Here is a 20,813-nt window from a genome sequence, read left to right as displayed (position 1 = left end):
TGATTCTGTCCGTGTGTTTAGTCTTCAAGCTCGGGCCTCCTTTCAGACCCGACGCCTGATTTCAACATGGTCTGAATCACCCCTGCCAGTCGTGTTCATTTGAAGAAATTTTGAATTCTATACATCCTAAGTACAAAAATACTTTTGATTTAAAATAAGCACTTTACTGTACCATGTGAATGATTGCAGTTCACTCGAGGCAACATTTGACAGTTGCTACAGAATTTTGTATTGTTTTTCTAAAAAAAAAAAAAGCAATAAAATGCTTTAAAAAAACCAAACCCTTGTCTGCGTTATTACTGTAGTGTCCTTGTTTTGTACATCACAGTTGTTTGTGTCTTCCCATCCGTATCGCCAGTCTCAGATTGGCCGGTATCTTATCTTTTTGCCGAAGGCCGAGGTGCCTACGTTTGATACCGGACTGTAAATGGACAGATCAGCAAACACTCCCTGATATGTAAGATGAAAGTGCCACACGTGACCTTGGCAGGTGCTAAACGAGTTCACTCGGCTCCTCATATAGATTGAAATGTGACTAAATAGGGTTTCACTTTGCATGCGTGGTGCTGCGACGGCGGCACCCTGTATCTGACCGGACTGATGCAACCCGCTGCAACCACTGCTGCTGCTGCTGCTGCTGCTGCATGCCACCTCACAGGATGTCAAATGAAATGACGGGCAAGAGTAAACAGTCATAAGAATAAGAATAACTTTATTAATCCCGAAGGAAATTGCTGTGCCAGAGTTACAGAAAATATAACAGTAATAAATAATAAAAGAAAAGGCAGAATTAGAAATAAACTAAAGTGTCTCAGTGAAACTATAAAGTGTCTAAGTAAACAGTGATAAAACTATAAGTGTCTTAGTAACAAGTGAGGTAAGAAGTGCAAAATAGTATGATAGAAGAGAAACTTGTAGTGTAGCTGTTATGAGATGAAATGAATCATTCCTAACTTTATACTAGTCTTGATTTATGCCCTTTCACTCAGCTGTTTAAAAGTGCTTCGAGCATGACTGAGGTTTAAGACAGCAGGTGGGTTCAGTCCTCTTCGTTTGAGTCACTGACCAGAACAATACGCCACGATATTCTTCTAAGAATCATAACATTTGGAGAGGAATTGAAGCTGACATAAGACTGATGCCTGTGCCGGAAGTCATTTATCACTGTTTAAAATAAATTTAGTTATGAAAAACTGCCAAATCATTTCGATTTAATAAAAATTGGAAAGTGATCAAATAGCGGGGATACTGTGGTCACTATTCCTGCCCGTAAACGGCATCTAAATATATTTAACAGCTTCCCCGACTCCCTATCAACTGACACCGGACTTTCCACAGACACAAAGTGCAAATTTGTCAAAACAAATAAAAAAACCTGTTATGACTTGCATAACATTTATTCTCGCAGTGCGGACGTCACAGGGGCAGGACGGGGAGACCTGATGCAACCGCGGCGTGTTTGGTTGGAGCTGCAGGGAAGGCCCGCCGCGGAGGGACCGCGGTGTTTGCCGCTCTCTAGCGGTGAGCGCTCGCAGGCGCCTGCACGGCCGAGGGGTTGGGAAGTTCAAGAGGGCTTCACAGCTGTACTAAAGAAAAAAAAAAGATCCCAATGTGCTGCAATGGGGTTTAAATATACTGCTCAAAAAAATAAAGGGAACACTTGAACAACACAATGTAACTCCAAGTCAATCACACTTGTGTGAAATCATAGTGTCCACTCAGGAAGCAACACAGATTCGTTTTGACTTGTTTTAAGAACATTACATCAAAGTTGGATCAGCCTGGAGTTTGTTTTTACACTTTAATTTGGAGTGTGATTCCTAATCCAGACCTCCATGGGTTGATACAATTGATTTCCATCGATCATTTTTGTGCGATTTTGTTGTCAGCACATTCAACTGTGTAAAGAGCAAAGTATTTCATAAGAATATTTCATTCATTTAGATCTAGGATGTGTTTTTTAAGTGTTCCCTTTATTTTTTTGAGCAGTGTATATGCATTTAATATCAAGCTGGAGGATGAAGATTCTGCACCAGCATCATGAGCTTTCCTCGGAGAAACACTAAATGTGTCGTGTGGGGGGGGGGACTTCCTGTCTTGCTTCGTTAGAAAGAGATGTTAAAGTGAACAACAATAAAAAAAAAGTTAAAATCAAAACGTATCAATAGGATTCGAACGTTGAAAAGGTGTTAAAAGAAAGGCACAAACAATCAACGCTGCCTTTCGAAGCGACTTAACAGTATGAGACAAAGGGGAGTGCAGGTCGTTTTACCAGCCCGACCATCCGATTAAATCTAACGATATGCTTTTGTTTGGAATCTTCCTCGGCGGTTTCGGTGACCTCAATCCCTCTCCGGGTCTGCTCGTAGATTATGCGCAGGTCTTTTCTCTAACCGCTAGATGGCGCTAAAGCCCCGAAACCCTGCGTTGGAACAGTCGCTATCGTGTATTTTTTCCGCCGAAATTCTAAATAAGATAGAAAACTGGCTGTAAATGTGAAACTCTTGGATTGAAAGCGCCTCTTCTTGGAAAATGAACCAAAAAAATGGCCACGTCTTAAAACAAAATGGCTAAAAGAAGCGAATATAGTTTGAACAAGCTTACGTTCGGTTGAGCAGTCAGTCAGTTTCTGGGTAGCCGCAGTTTGCTGCTTCAGTCTAGATCACCTTTATTTCTGCCATCTTGGGATAATCAATCAATCAATCAATGATCAGCACCTGAGACCCTGAGAGAAGGTGAGCCTCATTGGTTCAACCGTCTCTTTAAAAGTCTTTGAAAACGTCTTTACTTCTGAGAGCCGCGGATGTGGAGGGCAACCGGTAGGTATCGTGCAACATTAGTGGCGGCAGTGTTTGTGTCGGTCTCCACCGGCAGGGAGGAGACCGGAGACCGGAGGCCGCGTTCGGTCCACGTCTTAATGAAGCGCATCATCGGCTGACGCATCGACACTCGGACATGCGCAGTAGGGTTGTGGACACTGAAACCACAGCGCTAGCTAGCTAGCTACCTTCGCCGAACAGCCCGGTCGGCGCTTTTCCTCCACGCCCGTCAGACCGAGGGGGCCTCAAGACCAGACCTCTTCCTCGGATCCTGTGAAATAAAATCCCGAAACGCTTCTCCCTCTCATTTGTTTTCCTCGTTTACACAAGGAGCGAAGTACGGCTCGCTAGCCATTAGCGTTACTACCGGCTTTACGGCAAATGACTTCGCTACATTGCAATGAACGGGATAAGCAGCCGACATTGTTTGCAATGTAACAGGGTTTACTTTGTCCGTCCGTTTACGGACGACAGAGTGTAGAATGTATCGTTTACGAGCAAATACGACCCCTTACTTTGCCGCGGCCGCCAATGTTGCCGGCGGCCACCGATCTAAGCGGAAGCTCCGAACGAGAAGTCCTGCGTGACGTAGGCGGGGAGACGCCGCGAGTTCTCGCGAGATTATCATTTCCACGACCAATCCAACATGGCGCCGTAGAGACGTTGTTATTGTTCCGTCGCTCATTCAAGGCTTCGCATCGCTGCGATTTCGACGCAGAAAAGGGCCGAGCCGATTCACGAGGGCATGAGACGAACACCCGGGGACGATGCTTAGATCGACCGGCTTCTTCCGAGGCATTGAATGTCCGTTCTTCACGGAATACACCGATGGCAAAGGCAGCAGAAATGGGTGTAACAGACCGTACTGTCACTTCAAGCACAGCCAGCAGAGACGGCTGTCCTACGGAGCTGCTGCCGATATTAAAAAGCTTCACTCCGCTCTGAAAGGTGATCGTAGCTCGCATTTCGTAAACCCGGCTTTCACTGAATACCTTTGCCTATCGCGGACACCGGGTCGGGGCCGGTCGCGGCTTGGTTTCGGACAAGGGGAAACGAAACGGCGTCAGCGTTGAACGCCGACCCGGAGAGCGATAGCATCCCCGGTACCGGCTCGGACGGAACCTGCGTGTTTCGGTAAACGCTCGGTAAAGTGTCGTCCGTCCGGACGGAAGGGAGAGGGCGTTACTGAAGGGGAGCCGCAGAAGCGGAAGCGCCGCGCTTCCGAACGGGAAACGTTAACTTTAAAACAAACAAAGAAACCGTTAAGGCGCAGGGAAAGACAAGTGTGTCGAAAGCCAGCGCCGCGGCCGTGTTTGCATGAGGAGCTGTCACGTCACGTCACGTCACGTCACGTCTGCAGCTGCTCGCTCTCGCAACTTCTTGGATGCTTCCTGAGAATAAACATCGGCCCTGACTCTGGAGGCACAGCTTGTATTTTTACTCCAGGACGTGTAACCACATGTAAACTGCTATCTAAGCTTTTCCACTGAAAAGGAGCATTGCTTCTCTGAATATCTAGAAAGCTACAAATTATGGTTTATTTTAAGGTCTGTGCCGCTGTGGTTGGAAGTGAGCTTAAAATACAAAAACGCTCTAAAAGACAGCATCGGTACCTAAAGGGCTCCGATGGACTGATCGGGGAGTCGGGAGGAAAAGCGGGTCTTGTCAGGATGCGGGCGTTACTTGAGTGTCACGGTTCTTCTCCCGGCCGAAGGGGGTGAAAGACCAGACCCGGGCATCAGCACTTCTGTCGCACGACCGTCGGTCTCAGGCCAGGATACGTGCCGACGGCGAGTCTCTTACTCGAGCTCGCTTCCAAAGTAATCACAGAAGTATCGGATCCATATGAAAATACTCCAGTCGATTTATTCAGGCGAAGGAGAACTGGCAAACGGTCGGTCTCGATCAGCTGCTGCTTTCCAGTGGTTGGCGAGGTCCATCAAAGCGCTTTAACTCCGTCATGAGTCACTAACGATCTCCCTGGTTTCTTGTATTGAGAAAAATGTACGAGCGAATGAATTGCCTTTTACCAAATCCAGGAAACCGCTCCGGATACGTCCGAAGGGTGCGCCTCCGGGCCGAAGTCGCGATAAGTTGCACTTGACAGATGCGTTAAGATTGTCTTTTTGTTTTCCGGCAGACCAAGGTTATGACCCCTTCAATCCTGAAGTCGTGCGGCCACAAGAGCAGCAGAATGGGAAACCGTCTGACTCCGGGGACCTCAGCGGCGCCTTGGAACTGGTCAACAAAGCCATCGAGGAGGTGCGAAGCGAGGTGGAAAGGGAGAAGAGAAAGCTCTCTCGGATCGGCGACGAACCGTACGATCCTTGCGGAAGTAGCGGCTTGTCCTCCTGCGACGCCGGCAAAGGTCAAACGGGAGCGGCGGCTTCACACATGGCTTACGATCCCGGGAGTTATCAGATCACGTCGGGAGGGTACAGTCCTGCTCCCGGGTCTGGAAAGTACACCCTGGATTCAGACACCCAGGCAAATAGTAATAACTCCATGGAGTACGTTCCTACTTCTTTAAAGAAGCCCTCGTCTCACGTGCACACACCCAAAGTACCCTCCTCTCCCCCCAGTCCCAAGTACTCCGACAGCACATCTTCTTCGAAGTGCAAATACACGGTGGATAATTCTAGACCCTCGACGGACATGGAGTACGACCCGCTGTCCAACTACTCTGCGGGGATCGCAGGAAAGAGCAAGAGGGACGAGGGTCTACAAGCCGAGGGGACCAAGGCTCTGGGACCACCGGGGTCGGACGAGGGCTACGCCGTCGGTAAGAAGCCGCAGCGGCAGGGCGCGGACACGAAGAAGTACACCATCTCCGAGTCCGACGGGGAGAGCTCCGGAACCGAGTATCGACCCACATCACTTAGCAACCTCCAGCAGAAGAAAGGCAACCGTGTTCTAGGCGGAGGCTCTCTGGGGAAGGAGAGGAGAGACAGGACTAAAGGAATCCTAAACGCACTGGCGCAGAGGAATAAAGAGGACCTGGCGGACGACCGCGGCGTCCGGGAAGAGCGTCGGCCAAAGAGCGCCTCGGAAAAGAAGGACGCCATCGGTCAGAGTAGTCGTCAGAAAAGTGTCAAATCTGAAAAAGCCAATAAACTTGAAAAGAAACCCCCTAAGATACCCAGTAGCAGTAAGAGCGGCGGCAGTAGCAGCGGCGGCGGCGGCGGCGGCGGTAAGGACAAAGCCAATCCGAAAAAGTCAAACGAGGACTCTGCCAAGAAGGAGAACAAGAGCCTTGGGAAGAGAGACGATAAGAATAAGCTCAAGACCGGCGACAAACTTCGCAGAGAAGACAAAAGACGTGACGGTAGTCTCAAAAAAGCGAAATCTGACTCCAGTAAACGGGAGAAAGACCGAGAGAACGGCGCGGGGGAAAGCAAGAGACCCAGGACGCTGGAAAAAGAGAGGGTGCAAAGCAAGCACAAGGACGGGCAGCATCGAAATGGGAAACTGGAGTCCGGCGCGAAGGAGAAGGATGCCAGGAAATGGAGTAAAAGCGGCTCCTCCAGCCTGAGCGGCAAAGGGACGGCCGACAGCAGGAAGGACCGAACCAAGCAAAGTACCGGCTCATCCAACGGCGGGCGACCGGAGGGGAAACGGCGCTCTCTGAGTCACGCCGACCTCTTTGGAGACGAGAGCGCAGAGGAAGCCCAGCCCATGGACGAGGAGGACGAGGAACCGGAGGAAGTGATCGTGAGGAAATCCGCCAACGCCTTGAAGAGGGTGCAGCAGAACAAGAGGAAGGCTTCGGAGCTGACGCCGTCTTCCTCGGAAGACGAGGGCCACTGTGGATTCGAGCAGAGGACGGCGGATAAAAACCACCTCGACGGCGTCGGAACGGACTACTCGGCTTTCCAGGACGAGCTGGACTTTGACTCGGACCCCATGGAGGAGTGTTTGCGCATCTTCAACGAGTCGAAGGACGTGAAGAAGGAAGACAAGGGGAGGCAAGCGAAGCAGGTACGACTGGCGTGAAGCCGGGGCGCAGCGGAATCGGTTGACGTCGGACGTGCATTTCGACGCTTTTCGAGAATTCATTTCGACCCGTGACGCCGCTTTGACGCGGCAAACTTAACAGAAGGGGTTCCATTTGGTTGCAAATTGAAATCAGATTGTCAGATTTAAACCTTCCACTTAAATGTGAAAATATAGTCAAAGCTCTACTCTTAAAGGGAAGTCAGAACTTGGAAGTACTTGATCCCAATGTAAGGTTCAAGATTCACAGTGTTTACCGTCCTCGTGCGGTCGGGAAACGGGTTCCCGCACAGTGAACTTCTTACTCTGTCGTCCGCAGCGCGTCCAGACAAGCATTGCTCAGTAAATAACGGTAAGCGTACCGTAAACGGCGCAGGGAAATGCAGGCGGTCTTGTCGGGCGTCTCCAGTTTGGAGACGGGATCCGGCGGGATATCGTCCGCCCGCCATAGATAGCGTTATCGGTGTGTGTGTGAAGGACCGGCCCGGTGTTGTGGGTGGGATTGTCACGTGGTTTTTGTCTCCTCTCGTCAGGCCTCCAGGGACTTAGACGAGGACAGAAGCACAGAGAGCACTTTAACCACTCTCTTCCCCGGACAGAAGAAGAGAGTCTCTCATTTTGTTGCCAAAGGAAATGTAAGTTTTCACCTTGACTCTCTTTCTCTTTCCGCCGCCACGAGACGGAGCGTTAAGAATAGACCCGCCAGCTCCGGCCCGGGTCTCACATCAGACTTTCACAATATATTCACAAGCTCTCGGTCAGTTTAAGAATTATTTACTTTCTTAACAATTCATGGATTTTTTTTTTCTCAACATTTAGTCGTCAGGAGGCAAAAACTCCTCCATATGAGCGTCACGCTCGTCCTGATAAGAAAAAAATGCTTCCTGGCATCACAAAAAAGAAATGGCATATCTGCAAAATGTCTCCACACCCACCCTAGGAGTGTGTGTGTGTGTGTGTGTGTGTGTGTGTGTGTGTGTGTGTGTGTGTGTGTGTGTGTGTGTGTGTGTGTGTGTGTGTGTGTGTGTGTGTGTGTGTGTGTGTGTGTGTGTGTGTGTGGGCTGCTGCTGCAACAGTGTAAGCTGAAGCTACAAAACCTCTGGCACCCTCCAGTGAGGTACAGATGTTCCAGCTGCAAATGCGGTGATATTTGGAACCGAACGCGTTGGAATGATGAAAGCAGACCATCGGATCCGTAAAAGTCAAAATCCGTCCCATTTGTTTGCGATGCCCGATGGGAGAGAAGCCGCTCGCCTTCAGCTTCTTCTGATCTCGGCCTGCGAGGATCCTCACACACCACCTGCCTTAATGTTCAGCTTTCTGCCGCTCTGCATAAACAAATTTAAACCTTCGCGCTCGTCTGCCCACCCGTTCACTTTCCCTCTCGCAGGGATTTCTGGGTTTCCATCGTCTTTGAAAGGAAAGGACGCTTCAGAGACTTTCCTTAATGTCCGCTACCGTCAGTGTGTCTGGTTGCTGTTCTTTCCCTTCAAAGGAACAGACATTCTTATTATTCTGCATTTCTTCTTTTTTTTAAAATTGAAATTAAAAAAAGGCTCTCACAGTGGAATTTGACCGTCGCATCACGAGAGCTCTAGGCATCGGTGCACGATGGGCAGGAGCTCCGGGAATCCCTGCAGCAGCAGTGAACATACATGGGAAAAACTAAATGTAAATATTGCAAATCGATCATTTGTCCATCGGGTGTTGGAAGGAGATTTATCAGAGATTTATCAGAGAATCAGCAGGACTCCTGGCAAATGCGTGACGATAAAAAAAGAAAAAGGTTGATTTAAAAAAAAAACCAACCTCCGGGGCGTCCTGGCCATCGTCCTTGAAACCGAACATCCCCGGTTGGATTCCCGGCTCCTCCCAGCGTGTCGAGCGAGACTCCGAACGCATAACGCCTCCCCTGGCGCTGCTCCTGGTTCATCCATCAGGGATTCAACGTACAATAAATGAATAAATAGAAAAGAATATATTCATCTGTGGCATTGCGCCATCTCCCGCTTGTGCCGTATGGTGAAGCCGGCCGTGCCCGTACGTGCGCTGCGCTCCCAGGGCTCCGGTCTTTTGTGTCACCGAGGCCCTGAAAAAGCCCGTTCTTTTCACGCACCAGCTCCGGATCCGCCGCCTCCCGACACCAGCGGGCGGCCGAGTCGATTCCTCGACGCAAAGCTGAACATCCACCTGTTTGCCGTCGCTCGTGAATCCGGAGTTGTGTCGCGGAGTGTTTGCTGTCGTGGTAAACTCTCCCGGCTGGATCCCGACTGGGAGCCTCCATGCGGCTCCTTCCATTCCCTCAATTCCTCCCAAAGTCTGAAAACATGCAGGAGGTTCAATGGAAACTGTGACCCTCATCGCGTCCCCCCCTCCATCATGTGCAAAATAGACTAGAGATACATGAAATTTTAACATTTTGCATCCTACGCTTTGGTTTGTGTTGCACTTTGATGAAATGCACATTATTATTATTATTATTGTGACTGAAACGTCTCAATGAAAGGCATTTCTAATGACCACGACTCGTTCTCTATCTGATCCTCCGACCCTCACAGATTTTGTGGCGTTGATAATAATTCAGAAGTATTTCAGCAGATCAGCTGAGTGGACTGAAGTGTGTGTTAGCCAGAAATCCAAGCGCTTTTACTCCATCGAACAAATGAAGATTTGATACCATTTAAATATGACATGCCTTTTTTGAACACACATTCTAAGTTTTGTCGTTTTGTTTTTTTTGCGTTTCTCAGACCGAAGTGACCCCTAAGGCTGCGCCGCAGCCGTACAAAAGACTCACAGCTCAGGAGGTTTGTTATCGGCGAATGCAGATGGCGCAGCAGCAGCAGCAGCAGCAGCAGCAGCAGCAGCAGCAGGAGGCTGCTCAGCTCTCTGCCTCGGTCACAGCCGCCACGCAAAGCTCTTCCAGCCCCACCTCTTCTGTCGGAGACAAGAAGAGGATAGCGCACCGTCCCAACCCGCTGCTACTCTCATCCAAAACGAGTAAGCGTGAGAAACTCACCGGCTTCCATCCAGCGTGGAGGTCTTTTGCCGGATGTTTCTTCCCGCTGAGCCTCCTGGTGTTTTCCACTAGGTTCGGATGCCAAGCCGGCCGGAAATCGAGGGTCGTCCCCCAGCCGGCCGGCGAAGGCCCAAACCACCGCCGGCATCTTGTCAAAAACCACGTCCACCGTCTCACAGAAACGAGTGGCGCACACACCCACCGTGAAGGTACGGAGCGAATCCTTGGAATCGCCTTTTATATTTCATTTTTTACATTTCACTCATCGACCTTTTAGCTCAAAGGCTCCTCGCTCACTTGGATAAGAGAAGATAAATTGCTCCCCGTCGGTGATACGTGGATGTGTGTTCATGGTTCATACTCAGTCTTCCTCCCAAAGTTTCCGCTCTCTTGCTCGTTCGCCCGGCAAGTCGACGACGCGGAAGGAAGAGTTTGTTTAACCCGTCAAATATGAGGCGCCGTTTACGATCTGTTTGTTTTCTCCCGCTCAGAGTTCGTCAGCGAAGCGCCCCGTCATCCCCGCCGAGTTCGGAGCCAAAGTGCCGACCAACATCCGCCAGCGATACCTCACCACGTTCATAGATGAATGCGTCAAATTTTGCCCGTCAGAGGAGGCGGCTTTCCAGATGGTACGAATAAAACCCTCTCGGCAGCGGCCGCTCCTTAAGCTGGCGTAAAGCTGTATTATGCAATATTCCCAAAACAGTTGAAACATCAGTTTGGTGGTTTGCTGACATGCAGCGAGTAGAGTGGCGCTCTGCCCGCCGCTCTTGGGAGGAGGAGGAGGAGGAAACGCCCGAAATGTCCTGCATTATTTAACCTGAGCGGGGGAACGCGTCCGAGCTCGTGGCTCCGCTGCGAGTCAGAGCCGCGGCATCCGTCACGCGGAAAGATGGCGGACGTGGCGGCGGACGTTTTCTCCTCGCATTTTTCGATTTGAAAACCCCGTCGTCGAAGCGCTTCGCTTCGCTCGGCGGCTCGGAGTAAAAGGGAAGGGTAAACGTTGAACTAACAGCTTGGATGCTCCCTCCAGGGCCTGGATGAGGAGAGGCTGGTGTACGAACGCAGCAACAGTAAAAACATCTACCTGAACGTGGCCGTCAACACGCTGAAGAAGCTCCGAAGCAAGAGCAGCTCCCGCCCGGCCTCGCTCAGCAGTACGTGCCGTCTGAACCTCCGGCTTCGGGGCTTCGGTCAGCCTTATGAAGAAAACCTCGTCGCGGAGCTTTTAACGGCTGTCCCGCGTAGCTTCCCGCCCGATGTCGGCATCAAAACGGAAGGTTTAGCGGGGAATGCGTGCTGTTTCACCTCGGCCGTGTGTTGACAGAGGACCCGGGCTCGGCGGGAAACAGGAAGGCCCAGTCACACCAAGAGGTTCTGGGAGGTCGTCTGGCTGCCACGACCAGCTTCACCGTCAACAGGATGGGCAAACTGCAAGAGGAGAAACTCACGGGTGAGAGTCCAGTTTGAGATGAGAACGACTTCATTTATCCCGAAGGAAATTGTTGTGCCAGAGTTTCAAGCAAAAACATAACAATAGTAGATAATAGTAGGAAGGAGGGAGAATAAGAAACACAATGAAATAGAAATTGTCAAGGTTGAGGCTATCAAGTGTTTTAAGGTCTTAAAAAGTACAAAGATTTGAAGATTCCCTGCGGCTGAAGGAAGAGGAATTAAAAAGTCTGATAGCCTCAGCTAGGAAAGACCTCCTGTGGAGTTGAGTGGAGCTCCTTGGTGGGATCAGTCTAGTTTGACGGGTTTCCTGGTGTTTCGTGGCTCCAAGAGGAGTCGTCCCATCGCTTGTCTGCTCCGGTGACTCCGTACACGCAAAGTTATTCATAAACAACTTTTCTGGGTGAAAGTACAACCCGTGGCATGTTTGCTCTCTCCTCTTTTGGAACGTTAATGCAATAATAAGGTGAAAAGTGAAACCTCTATCCAAGGATTTAAACCGCATGTCCTTCTCAGCTCCAGACTTTCCCTCCGAATGCCCCGACACGCGTGCAGTGAAACCTTTGTTTGACTTTCCCGCCTGGCAGGAGTCAACCTGTACAGGAAGCTGAGGGGGTACCTGATGACGGAGGAGCAGCTGCAGGAGCACGGATACCCGAGATCCAACCCCGAGGCGGCCGGGAAGGCCGTCGTGTACAACTTGGCAGAGAAAAAGGCGCCTGCGGACCGTAAGTCATCCTAAAGCTCCCGGCCCGGGTCGCTAGAACCTCCGTTTGGACGAGGAGGTGCCGATAACAGTGACGTGCGGTCGGGAGGCAGGAGAGGCCGTGCCTCACTCATCTGGGAAAGAAAAAAATGTCAAATGGAAAAAAGAATTTAAAAGTTCTACTTATCAGTGATTTGCACAATAGAGATATTTTTCGTTGAACTTCACCACTTTAAGATTGTTGTATTATTCACATTAAGTGTTCGAATGCTAAGAGGAGATGTGCGGCGAGGCCGCTGACTGTCGAGCCTCAATGATGGCCGACTTCCGGCGTTCTCCGCACGAACACGGGATTGCTGTCTCTTGTATGTCGCCATCAAAATGTTGAAACACTTTTGCTGGATGAACTACATTTCCAAATTTGTCAACAGCTGTATGTGTGCTCCTAGTTTCTTGTGCTGAGCGATCATATAACGGCTGCAAAGAGCCGGTGAGTGAGGCACGCCGTTCTCCTGCCTCATGGAAGCCAGTGCCTCAGCAGCCATGAACCCGGCGCGTTCATATTCCTGATCTGACTTCCGAGCGATTCTCCGCCTCCGCAGCTTTCGCCAGGATTTGCTGCCGCTGCGGCGCAGAGTACAAGGTCAACGTCACGGGCGGCTGCGTGCGGCGGGAGGAGTGCGCCTTCCACTGGGGACGTTTGCGGAGGCAGAAAGGTGCCTTCTTTGGATTTTGTTGATTTAGTTTTGCGCGCAGATGATTTCTTTCTTCCTCATGCGCCGTTTCCTGTTCTCAGTGGCCGGCGGCTGGGAGACCATCTACAGCTGCTGCTCCGGAGCCGTGGGCTCTCCGGGCTGCCAGATCGCCAAGGTATCGTCCGCCCGAGGGCCGCCGCTGTTTAGAGAATTCGAATATCCGAGGCCTCGCGATGGTTTCGATGCCTTGAAACGAAAACGCACACAAAAAGCATCCCCTCCGTTTTTTGCTTGCTGTCGAATGATGTCGTTTTCGCAAACCGTGCTTTTCCGTTGAAATAAATGTCCGCATTTACCACGTTTCTCGATGTCACAGCAACACGTCCAGGATGGGCGCAAAGAGTCACTGGACGGCTACGTCTCCACCTTCAGCAAGTCTTTACCGCCGGACGGGAACGGCGGGGTGTTTGCCCTGGACTGCGAAATGGTACGTGACGCGTTTGGTCCCCCAATTCACATTTTCAATTTCTGCCCCGTGTCTCCGAGTGACTTTGTGCTCGCAAAACAGTGCTACACCAAGCAGGGTCTGGAGCTGACCCGCGTCACCGTCATCGACTCCGACCTGAAGGTCGTCTACGACACGTTCGTCAAACCCGAGAGCAAAGTGGTCGACTACAACACGCGGTGAGTCCGTCGCCCGCGACCGTACGAAACGCGACGCTCCCCCGCATCGGGACGGTCGAACCGTGTTGTAAAGACGGCGTGTCTCCGAACCCGACCGCCAGCTTCTCAGGTGTGACCCAGGAGGACCTGGAGAGCACCACCATCACTCTGAGGGATGTCCAGGCGGTGCTGCTCAGCATGTTTAGCGCTGAATCCATCCTGGTGGGACACAGTCTGGAGAGCGACTTACTGGCGCTCAAGGTCAGTGAAAGACCGCGGGTATTCGTGTTGATAAATAGACGAGGAGCCATGATACAAATGGTTTCCTATTGGTCGATTTCATCGCCTGGGCTTTACAGTTCTAAGCACAGCAGGGTGTTTAACAATTTAAGCACTCGTGCTAACTTCCCTTTAAATGGCCTTGGCTCGACCATGCAGGGCTGAATATGAGCTACACCCGCTAAAAATAACTAAATCCATCCACGAGTGCGTCTATAGGCCGCACTCGTCTATAAACTTCAAGTCGTCCACGTTGAAACGCGAGATATTTACATGCAAACATTTCTGTCTTTTAATTAAATCCATCCCGGTAACATCCGCAAATTTGTACTGGAAATGCTTTTTTTCCAAACAGTGGCTGTAACAGGGCCGATGATGAAAAAGGTGAATAATAAATAAGACGAGGAAAAGTCCCTGTTCTCTCCCCGCTTTGTCGTCCCGCGTCCGATGTCTACCTCGGCCGTCCTCCTGCGCGCTCAAACCATTTACGCCGTCTTTTTCCACGTCGGAATTGCGCGAATTTCACGCTCATTCGATCGTCCGGATGTGACGAGGCGAAACGCTTTGGCGGCGCGAAGCTCGTCGGACCCCCGAAAAAAATCCACGAATTAGCGGCGCGGCGGTTTAAGCCGCGGCGTTCGAAGCGTGTGAAAAAAGCGACGGCAATGCAAATCTGAGCGCTGCGGTTCCTCATCTGTCTCTTCTCTCCCCTCCGTTGACCTGCAGCTCATCCACAGCTGCGTGGTCGACACCGCCATCGTGTTCCCTCACCGCCTCGGCCTGCCCTACAAACGTGCCTTGAGGAACCTGATGGCCGACTATCTCAAACGGATCATCCAGGACAGCGGTGAGGAGAACGCCGCGTCGTGATTGGAACGAGCCGCGGAAGTTTGAACCGTCGTCTCGGAAACCTAGGAAGCGTCCTGGCGCTCCCGGGTCCTGCGGCGCGGGGTTGGGAGGCCCGAGCTCGCCGCCACGTCCCTCCGCCTTTGGTCCCGTTCACAAACCCGTCCCGGCAATATCTGCTGGCCTCTCTGCCCGTCCCGCTTCTCCTTACTTCCTCCCTATCCTTGCACCTTCGCAGCCCGAGAAAGGAAGGTTTCGGCCTCGAAACCCCAATCTGCCGTCGGAAACGCCGTAATCGCCTCGGCTCTGACCCCGTGCTTCTCCTGGCGGACCTTTTCCTTCCTTCTGCAAAGGGACACCTGGTGCTCAGACCGCTCGCAGTTTTCACAATGCCGTCTCTTTTAGGAACTAAATTATATATACATATATAAATATATATATACGTATATTGCAATCCTATTCACACTCTCAACGCATTTATCTCTCCCCGTCTGGTTCTCCGGTCGCTCGGCTCTGGCCGGCGCTGAGCGGCACGCCTCCAAACCACTCATTCTGCTCTTTCATCGCTGGAAACTCTGACTTTTCCCTTCGCTTGTCATTTTCTTGGCTTGTTCCACCTGGACTCGGTGCACCGTCCCGGCGGGAGATTGTCAGCCAGTAAGAGTCGGAACATTGCGTTGGAGTTTGGCGCACCGTAACGCAAACCTGATGGACTCGGCGGCGTTGTTGCTTCGCAGCGCTGCCTTACGGTCTTTCCTGTGAGCCCGTGACGCTGGAATGGCTTTTTGTCTTACGTCGGTGAGACGGCGCTAACTCTGAGCCGTGAAGTCGCTAAACGCCCGCCGCTGTACGACATCGCAGCTCGGGTTTGTTAAAAGATGTAGCGGACAAGCGAGCGGGGATGGGATTAATGAATGCCCCGAGCCGACCGCCCCGCGAAGCGGCTCGCCGCGAGGTCGAAGCGCCCGGGTAACATCTGTCGGCGGGCGGTTGCGATGGATTACGTCAACTCGGCGGCCGGCTTGTACGGTTGGACGATCGGCCGCAGGCTGGAGGAACGCTGAAATCACTTCCTGCGTTTTCCACAATTCTACAAATATCACAAACCGGTGTTGGACCCACGCCGTGTCGGACAAGAGGACGCCTGTATTTATTCAATCAAAATAAAGTGCGTGCTCGGCAGTGGCTTGGCACCTCGCCGCTCAGGGAAACCTTGAACCGCAGGGCCCGGCGCCTCACGTTTCGACTGTTCAGCTTTTAAACGCTAATTACGGATCCAGGCCGATAACTCCTCCGGAACACTCGCTGATAAAACGTGACACAAAGCGAAGCGTCGGCCTCTTCAGTCATCTGAAGTCCATACGTGTCAGGACAGCCCTTCTCGCAAGATAATAAAAGTCTTATTACACGCTCGAAACCAGCTTTGAAAGCTCCTTTCTGGCTAGGCTGCTTTCATGACTGTGGATTTCAACTTTTATTTTCCACCCTCGTTTCAACGCGCGTGCGCCCGGCGGACGGCGTAGCTTGTGCTTCCCTGTTCTGGCAACTTTTTCTCGCCCATATCTATTTCCTCGTGTACAAAAAGCAGTTTTTCTCAGTGTTCTCACTCCAGGAAGTCGCTTTGTTTCTTCATAAGAGCTGGTTTAACGTTCAACAGTTTTATGTTGGTTGATGAAAGAAAAGCCAAGCCTACAGGGAGTAAGTTGAGGGACGGCGTCCAGCCAGTTGTTGTGACTTCTGTGTCGCACAGCAGCAGGACTCTGGTCGCAGTACCTCGGACGGCCAGTAGGGGGCGGCCTTGCGCACCGGGTTTAAAAAGGAAACCATTTTCAGAAGCGTGGACTCGCTCCGGCCGGTGAGGCTCCAGGGAGTGGAGATGAAGAGGTTGGAGCGTTTCAAGTACTCAGGGACAACAGTCCAGAGCGTAGAGTGTGAAGTCCAGGCAAAGAAATGGGTTCAGGCAGGTTGGAGTGGGTGGAGAAAAGTGTCAGGGGCACGAAGAGATGGAAGACCTAGAAGAAGCATACCACAGGGTGCCGAGAGAGGAGCTCTAATTTGTATGAGGAAGTCTGGATGGGCAGAGATGTATGTTAAACTGGTGCAAGACATGTATGCCAGCCGTGAGACGGCGGTACAGTGTGCTGTGGGGGTTCAAGCTCAAGGTGGAGGTGGGACTCCATCAGGGATCAGATCTGAGCACCTTCTTGTTTGCAGTGGTGATGGACAGGCTGACAGATGAGCTTAGACAGGAATCTCCATGGACCATGATGTTTGCAGATGACATTGTGATCTGTGGTGAGAGCAGGGAGCAGGCTGAGGAACATCTAGAGAGGTGGAGGTATGAAGGTCAGCTGCAGCAAGACGGAATATATGTGTGTGAATGAGAGGAACCCGGGTGGAACAATGGGGCTACAGGGAGTGGAGACCAAGAAGGTGGAGGATTTCAAGTAAGACAGCAACATGTTAGATGGGCTGGAGAGAAGGTCAGAGAAGCCAGTCTGAGATGGTTGGGTCATGGACAGAGGAGGGACGGTGAACATGTTGCCAGACAGATGCTGGAATTGGACCAAAGAGAAGAACGGTGAGGCTACAGGGAGTGGAGATTGAGAAGCTGGAGGATTTCAGCTCCTTGGGGTCAATAGTCTAGATCAGTGGAGAGTGTGGAGAAGAGGTGAAGAGACGGTCCAGGCAGGTTGGAATGGGTGGAGGAAAGTGTCAGATAGAAGAACATCAGCCAGAAGGAAAGGAAAGGTGGAGGAGACGCTGGTGAGATGATCTACAAACACTGACAATGACCAGAAGACAGAAGGCAGAGCTGGAGGTGGCTGAGATGAAGATGCTGAGGTTCTCTTTGGGAGCGACCAGGATGGAGAGGATCAGGAAGGAGTCCATCAGAGGGACGACACATGGTAGATGTTCTGGAGAGAAGGTCAGAGAAGCCAGACTGAGATGGTTGGGTCATGGACAGAGGAGGGAGAGTGAATATACTGGTAGACGGATGCTGGAATTGGAGGTCTAGAGGAGGACCAAAGAGAAGATGTGTGGACGTGGTAAGAGGTTATGAAGGCAGTCGGTGTGAGAGAGGAGGATCCAGAGAACAGGGTGAGATGGAGAAGGTTGGTTCGCTGTGGAGATCCTGAAGCCCAAAGGAGAAGAAGATTCGGTAGCCGCCGCGTTCCCTGCGGCAGGTCCTGACGTGCCTGATGTTTCTTGATGTTTCCATGGAGATATCAGACTGCAGTAGCATGTTGTGTGCGTAGTAGTGATGCACTTTTTTCTTCTCATTTCTCCACGCTGTGCTTGCAGTGGAGGGCCACGACTCGAGCGAGGACGCCTCGGCGTGCATGGAGCTGATGATCTGGAGGCTCAAGGAGGACGCCAAGGTTAAAAGATGACCCCTGACCTTCCCGGTCCACATTTCAACTTCCCGCCCTCTCGGGCGACACGGAGAGGAACCGGCCGAGGCCGCGGCTGCTCCCGGAGAGGCGAGCTCGGTCCTGGACCGTGGGCGGTTTTCGGGCGGACGTGGGGCGCCGTTGTTTCTTACTGCTGTATTTGTGAAAGAGAAGTGTCGGTCCTTTCAGAGCAATAGGAGCATATTATCAATGTTAACCTCCTTTGAGATATCGGTCCCGAATAAGTTTGTTTTTTTCTGTTTATTTAAGCGGTGTCTTTCAAGGCCGAAGGTCTCCTAAAAGCAAAAAAAAAAGCTTAGGGATAAAATCGTACCGAGCTTCTTCCGATGCCGCGGCGTCGTCCGCCCGGCGATGATCTTCACGCCGGCGCCGGCGGTCAGCCTTTATTGCACTAGAGAAACGCTCTTGTTGTCCAGGGCCGAAGTCTGAGTACCTCATCTGTGTTGAAACGCCTCCACGTCTAAGGAACGACACCTTCTCTCTTCTTCGTCACACTCGATCGCATTGACTTCTTCGTCTGTTACTGTGGAAATGCACTTGTGTTTTCCTTGTCACCGTTCGTCCGGCGGTCGCTCCCCAAATTCACCTCTTGGGCTCCCAAACTTGACTAATCCTATGATACTTGATGGGAAATAGAAGAATCCTGGGCAGGAGTGCGCCGCGAACCCCTCCGCTCGAGTTTCGGTAAATCTCGCCGTATGGAAGAGTTTGGATGGAGGACGGCACGTTTGACACGTTTGTCTCTGAGCGCCGCATGAAACAAACACACAAGCAAACAAACAAACAAACAAACAAACAAACAAACAGGCCCGAGTCTCGGAACGCAAACGACAACGGTGTGTGTGTCAGGTCGCCTTTAGAGTTGAAAACGACGACGACAAAAACGTGACCCGAGTGCTGTAAATACGCCGTATGCAGTATCATTTTGTATTTGTTAACTTTCGGTTGTTTATCTTTTTCTATTAAACTATTAGTTAAAAGAGGATGTTGACATCTATTCCTATTCTGGCCAAATAGTTTGTGACAGTGTGACAGCTTTCTGTAAGTGCGGCGCCGGGCCTCTCGCCGTCCGTCCGCCCGGTGCTGGATGTGTCTTCGGCAGCAGGTGCGGCGCCGTAATTCTCCTTTCTTCAGCGGATGTGTAAATCGGGGGGAAAAAAAAAAAAAAAAGGGAGCGAAATGCTAAAATGAGAGGCCCGTCCTTTTCTTCGGCGCGTTCGCCTATTGAGCTCCTCTCGTCACATGTCAGCACGCATTTCCCCCGGCCGGCCCGGAGACCCCAGGTATTAAAAGAGCCAGATAGCCGGGATCAATACCTACACAATGTTCCAGTGACACGGAGGGGGGCTTCCTAGTGTTTGTCGAGTCTGCCGGAGATTTCGAACATGTGGAGCAAAGCGGCTTAGAGGGGTCGTCTTCATTATCAAATTCGATCAGCGCCTCTCTTTCTGTTCCTCTCACCTTTGAGCGGGGGGTCACCGGGGGGAAGCCGCCAAACCCACCCCATGCTGGGACATGGAGAGGCGCTTTATCTCGGCCGGAGGCGGCACAAAAGACGCGCTTGAAAGTCGGCGTTCCGACCGCGTTCGCCGCGGCTCGTCGGCTCGGATCTCGTGTTCACTTTCATTGTCGGACGCCGCCGACGTACCGACGCTGTTTCTCTTTACGTCGGGGATGTTTTCACTTCCAATGATGTGTCAACTTCCATCGTTTCGCGCAAAACTCAATCGACGATTCGGAAAAAAGATTTAACGGTGACTGAATCGAGTAAATATTCGGAAAGAATGGCCACTTTGATCGGCCAGAAAAACAGCAGTAATAAAATGAAACCGCCGGGATGAATAACCGGCCCGTGAGGATGCTTAGTTAATCTGTGTGAAAGCTCCCGTTTCGAACGCCGACGACGACGGTTTGAAAAGAGGCCGGGGTTCGCGTTTGCTCTTGTTTGGAGGTCCGAGCTCCCCGACCCCCGACCCCCGACCCCCGAGCTCGGAGCCCGGCCGCAGAGGGTGACCTTGACCCTTGGGACGGCGGCGGCAGACCGGTCCCAGCTCCATCTTTAAGCTACAAAACTGCGGCCCAATTAAGAGTCGGACCTCTCCTGGGCCCCTGGTATTGATCTGCTCCCGGGGGCTCAACGCCCATCATCACAAACTCATTGGAAGCTAGTAAGCGGGAATTGTAAGTACCCCCCCCCCCCCCCCCTCCCCCGCCGGCTCCCCTTCGGGCCCGTCGACGTCTTTGTGTACTTATCTTTATTAAAATGTATTTAGCGTCCGGCTCATAAAAGTTCCACTCCGGCAGTTATCGGCGTCTGTGTGTGTGTGTGTGTGTTTAAGAGTGATGTGTGTGTGCTTAGTGTGTTTGCGAGCAGGTCCGTGTGGGTCTAAGCCCCGAGTGTGTCGCAGCCAGTGTCATTCTTCACAGCTTGATCCCGAGGCTTAAGAGGAGCCGCTGAGCCGCCGCCCCCCCCGTCCCCCCCGGGTCAAAGGCCGGCCGGCCCGATCGAACCGAGGCGCCTTTCGCTCCGCGGCGGCTCGCCTCCCTTCGGCCCGCGAGCCTCGCCGGCCCCGAGGCCTCTCAATTGTGTCGGGCGTGCCGATTGATCGGCCGTGTCCGAGGGGACCCCCGCTTTCAAATGACGGACCACTACAAAGGTCCCCTCCCGACAGCGCTTGTCAATACGAATTTCCACTATTGATAATTAATTAAAGAAAGAAAGGCAGGAGGCTCGGGGGGGGGGGGGGGGCATCTGTTAAACAGGAGACAGAACAGAACGTTTTAGCAACACAATAAAACAGGAGAGAAAAAGAAAAGCGTCCGCCGGGTCTCAGACGCCCCGCGGTTTCCGTCCGCGACGCTTTATTTCAAAAGGAATAAACGTGTTGTTGCAAACGGGAGCGTAGATTAATGGCCGGCCGTGTT

At 51.8% G+C, this 20,813-nt stretch overlaps 1 protein-coding gene across 1 annotated transcript; it reads left to right on the top strand.

Moving 5' to 3' along the window:
• The first annotated feature begins 3,461 nt into the window (after positions 1 to 3,461).
• Positions 3,462 to 18,870, top strand: rexo1 (REX1, RNA exonuclease 1 homolog). The gene is made up of 16 exons (XM_086161777.1): positions 3,462 to 3,767; positions 4,960 to 6,797; positions 7,346 to 7,447; positions 9,563 to 9,812; positions 9,904 to 10,040; positions 10,323 to 10,460; positions 10,865 to 10,988; positions 11,159 to 11,284; positions 11,871 to 12,011; positions 12,592 to 12,705; positions 12,786 to 12,859; positions 13,061 to 13,171; positions 13,253 to 13,368; positions 13,470 to 13,608; positions 14,353 to 14,473; positions 17,779 to 18,870. The coding sequence occupies exons 1-16, from the start codon at positions 3,587 to 3,589 to the stop codon at positions 17,865 to 17,867; spliced, it is 3,801 nt and encodes a 1,266-aa protein (XP_086017903.1). The 5' UTR covers positions 3,462 to 3,586; the 3' UTR covers positions 17,868 to 18,870.
• Positions 18,871 to 20,813: the final 1,943 nt, after the last annotated feature.

Source organism: Fistularia commersonii, chromosome 16 (assembly GCF_037954325.1).
Source record: "Fistularia commersonii isolate RoL2024-O1a breed Wild chromosome 16, RoL_Fcom_v1.0, whole genome shotgun sequence".
Taxonomy (NCBI): Eukaryota; Metazoa; Chordata; class Actinopteri; order Syngnathiformes; family Fistulariidae; genus Fistularia; species Fistularia commersonii.
Note: the sequence above shows the minus strand (reverse complement) of the source record. Positions and strands in the feature narration are given on the sequence as shown.

What these genes read in the sequence shown, in the direction of transcription:
- rexo1 (XM_086161777.1), top strand. Translation starts at nt 3,587, where the DNA reads ATGCTTAGATCGACCGGCTTCTTCCGAGGCATTGAATGTCCGTTCTTC. An exon ending in CCGCCCGGCCTCGCTCAGCA is followed by an intron (nt 10,989 to 11,158) that starts GTACGTGCCGTC and finishes GTGTGTTGACAG; the next exon opens with AGGACCCGGGCTCGGCGGGA. An exon ending in GAAAAAGGCGCCTGCGGACC is followed by an intron (nt 12,012 to 12,591) that starts GTAAGTCATCCT and finishes CCGCCTCCGCAG; the next exon opens with CTTTCGCCAGGATTTGCTGC.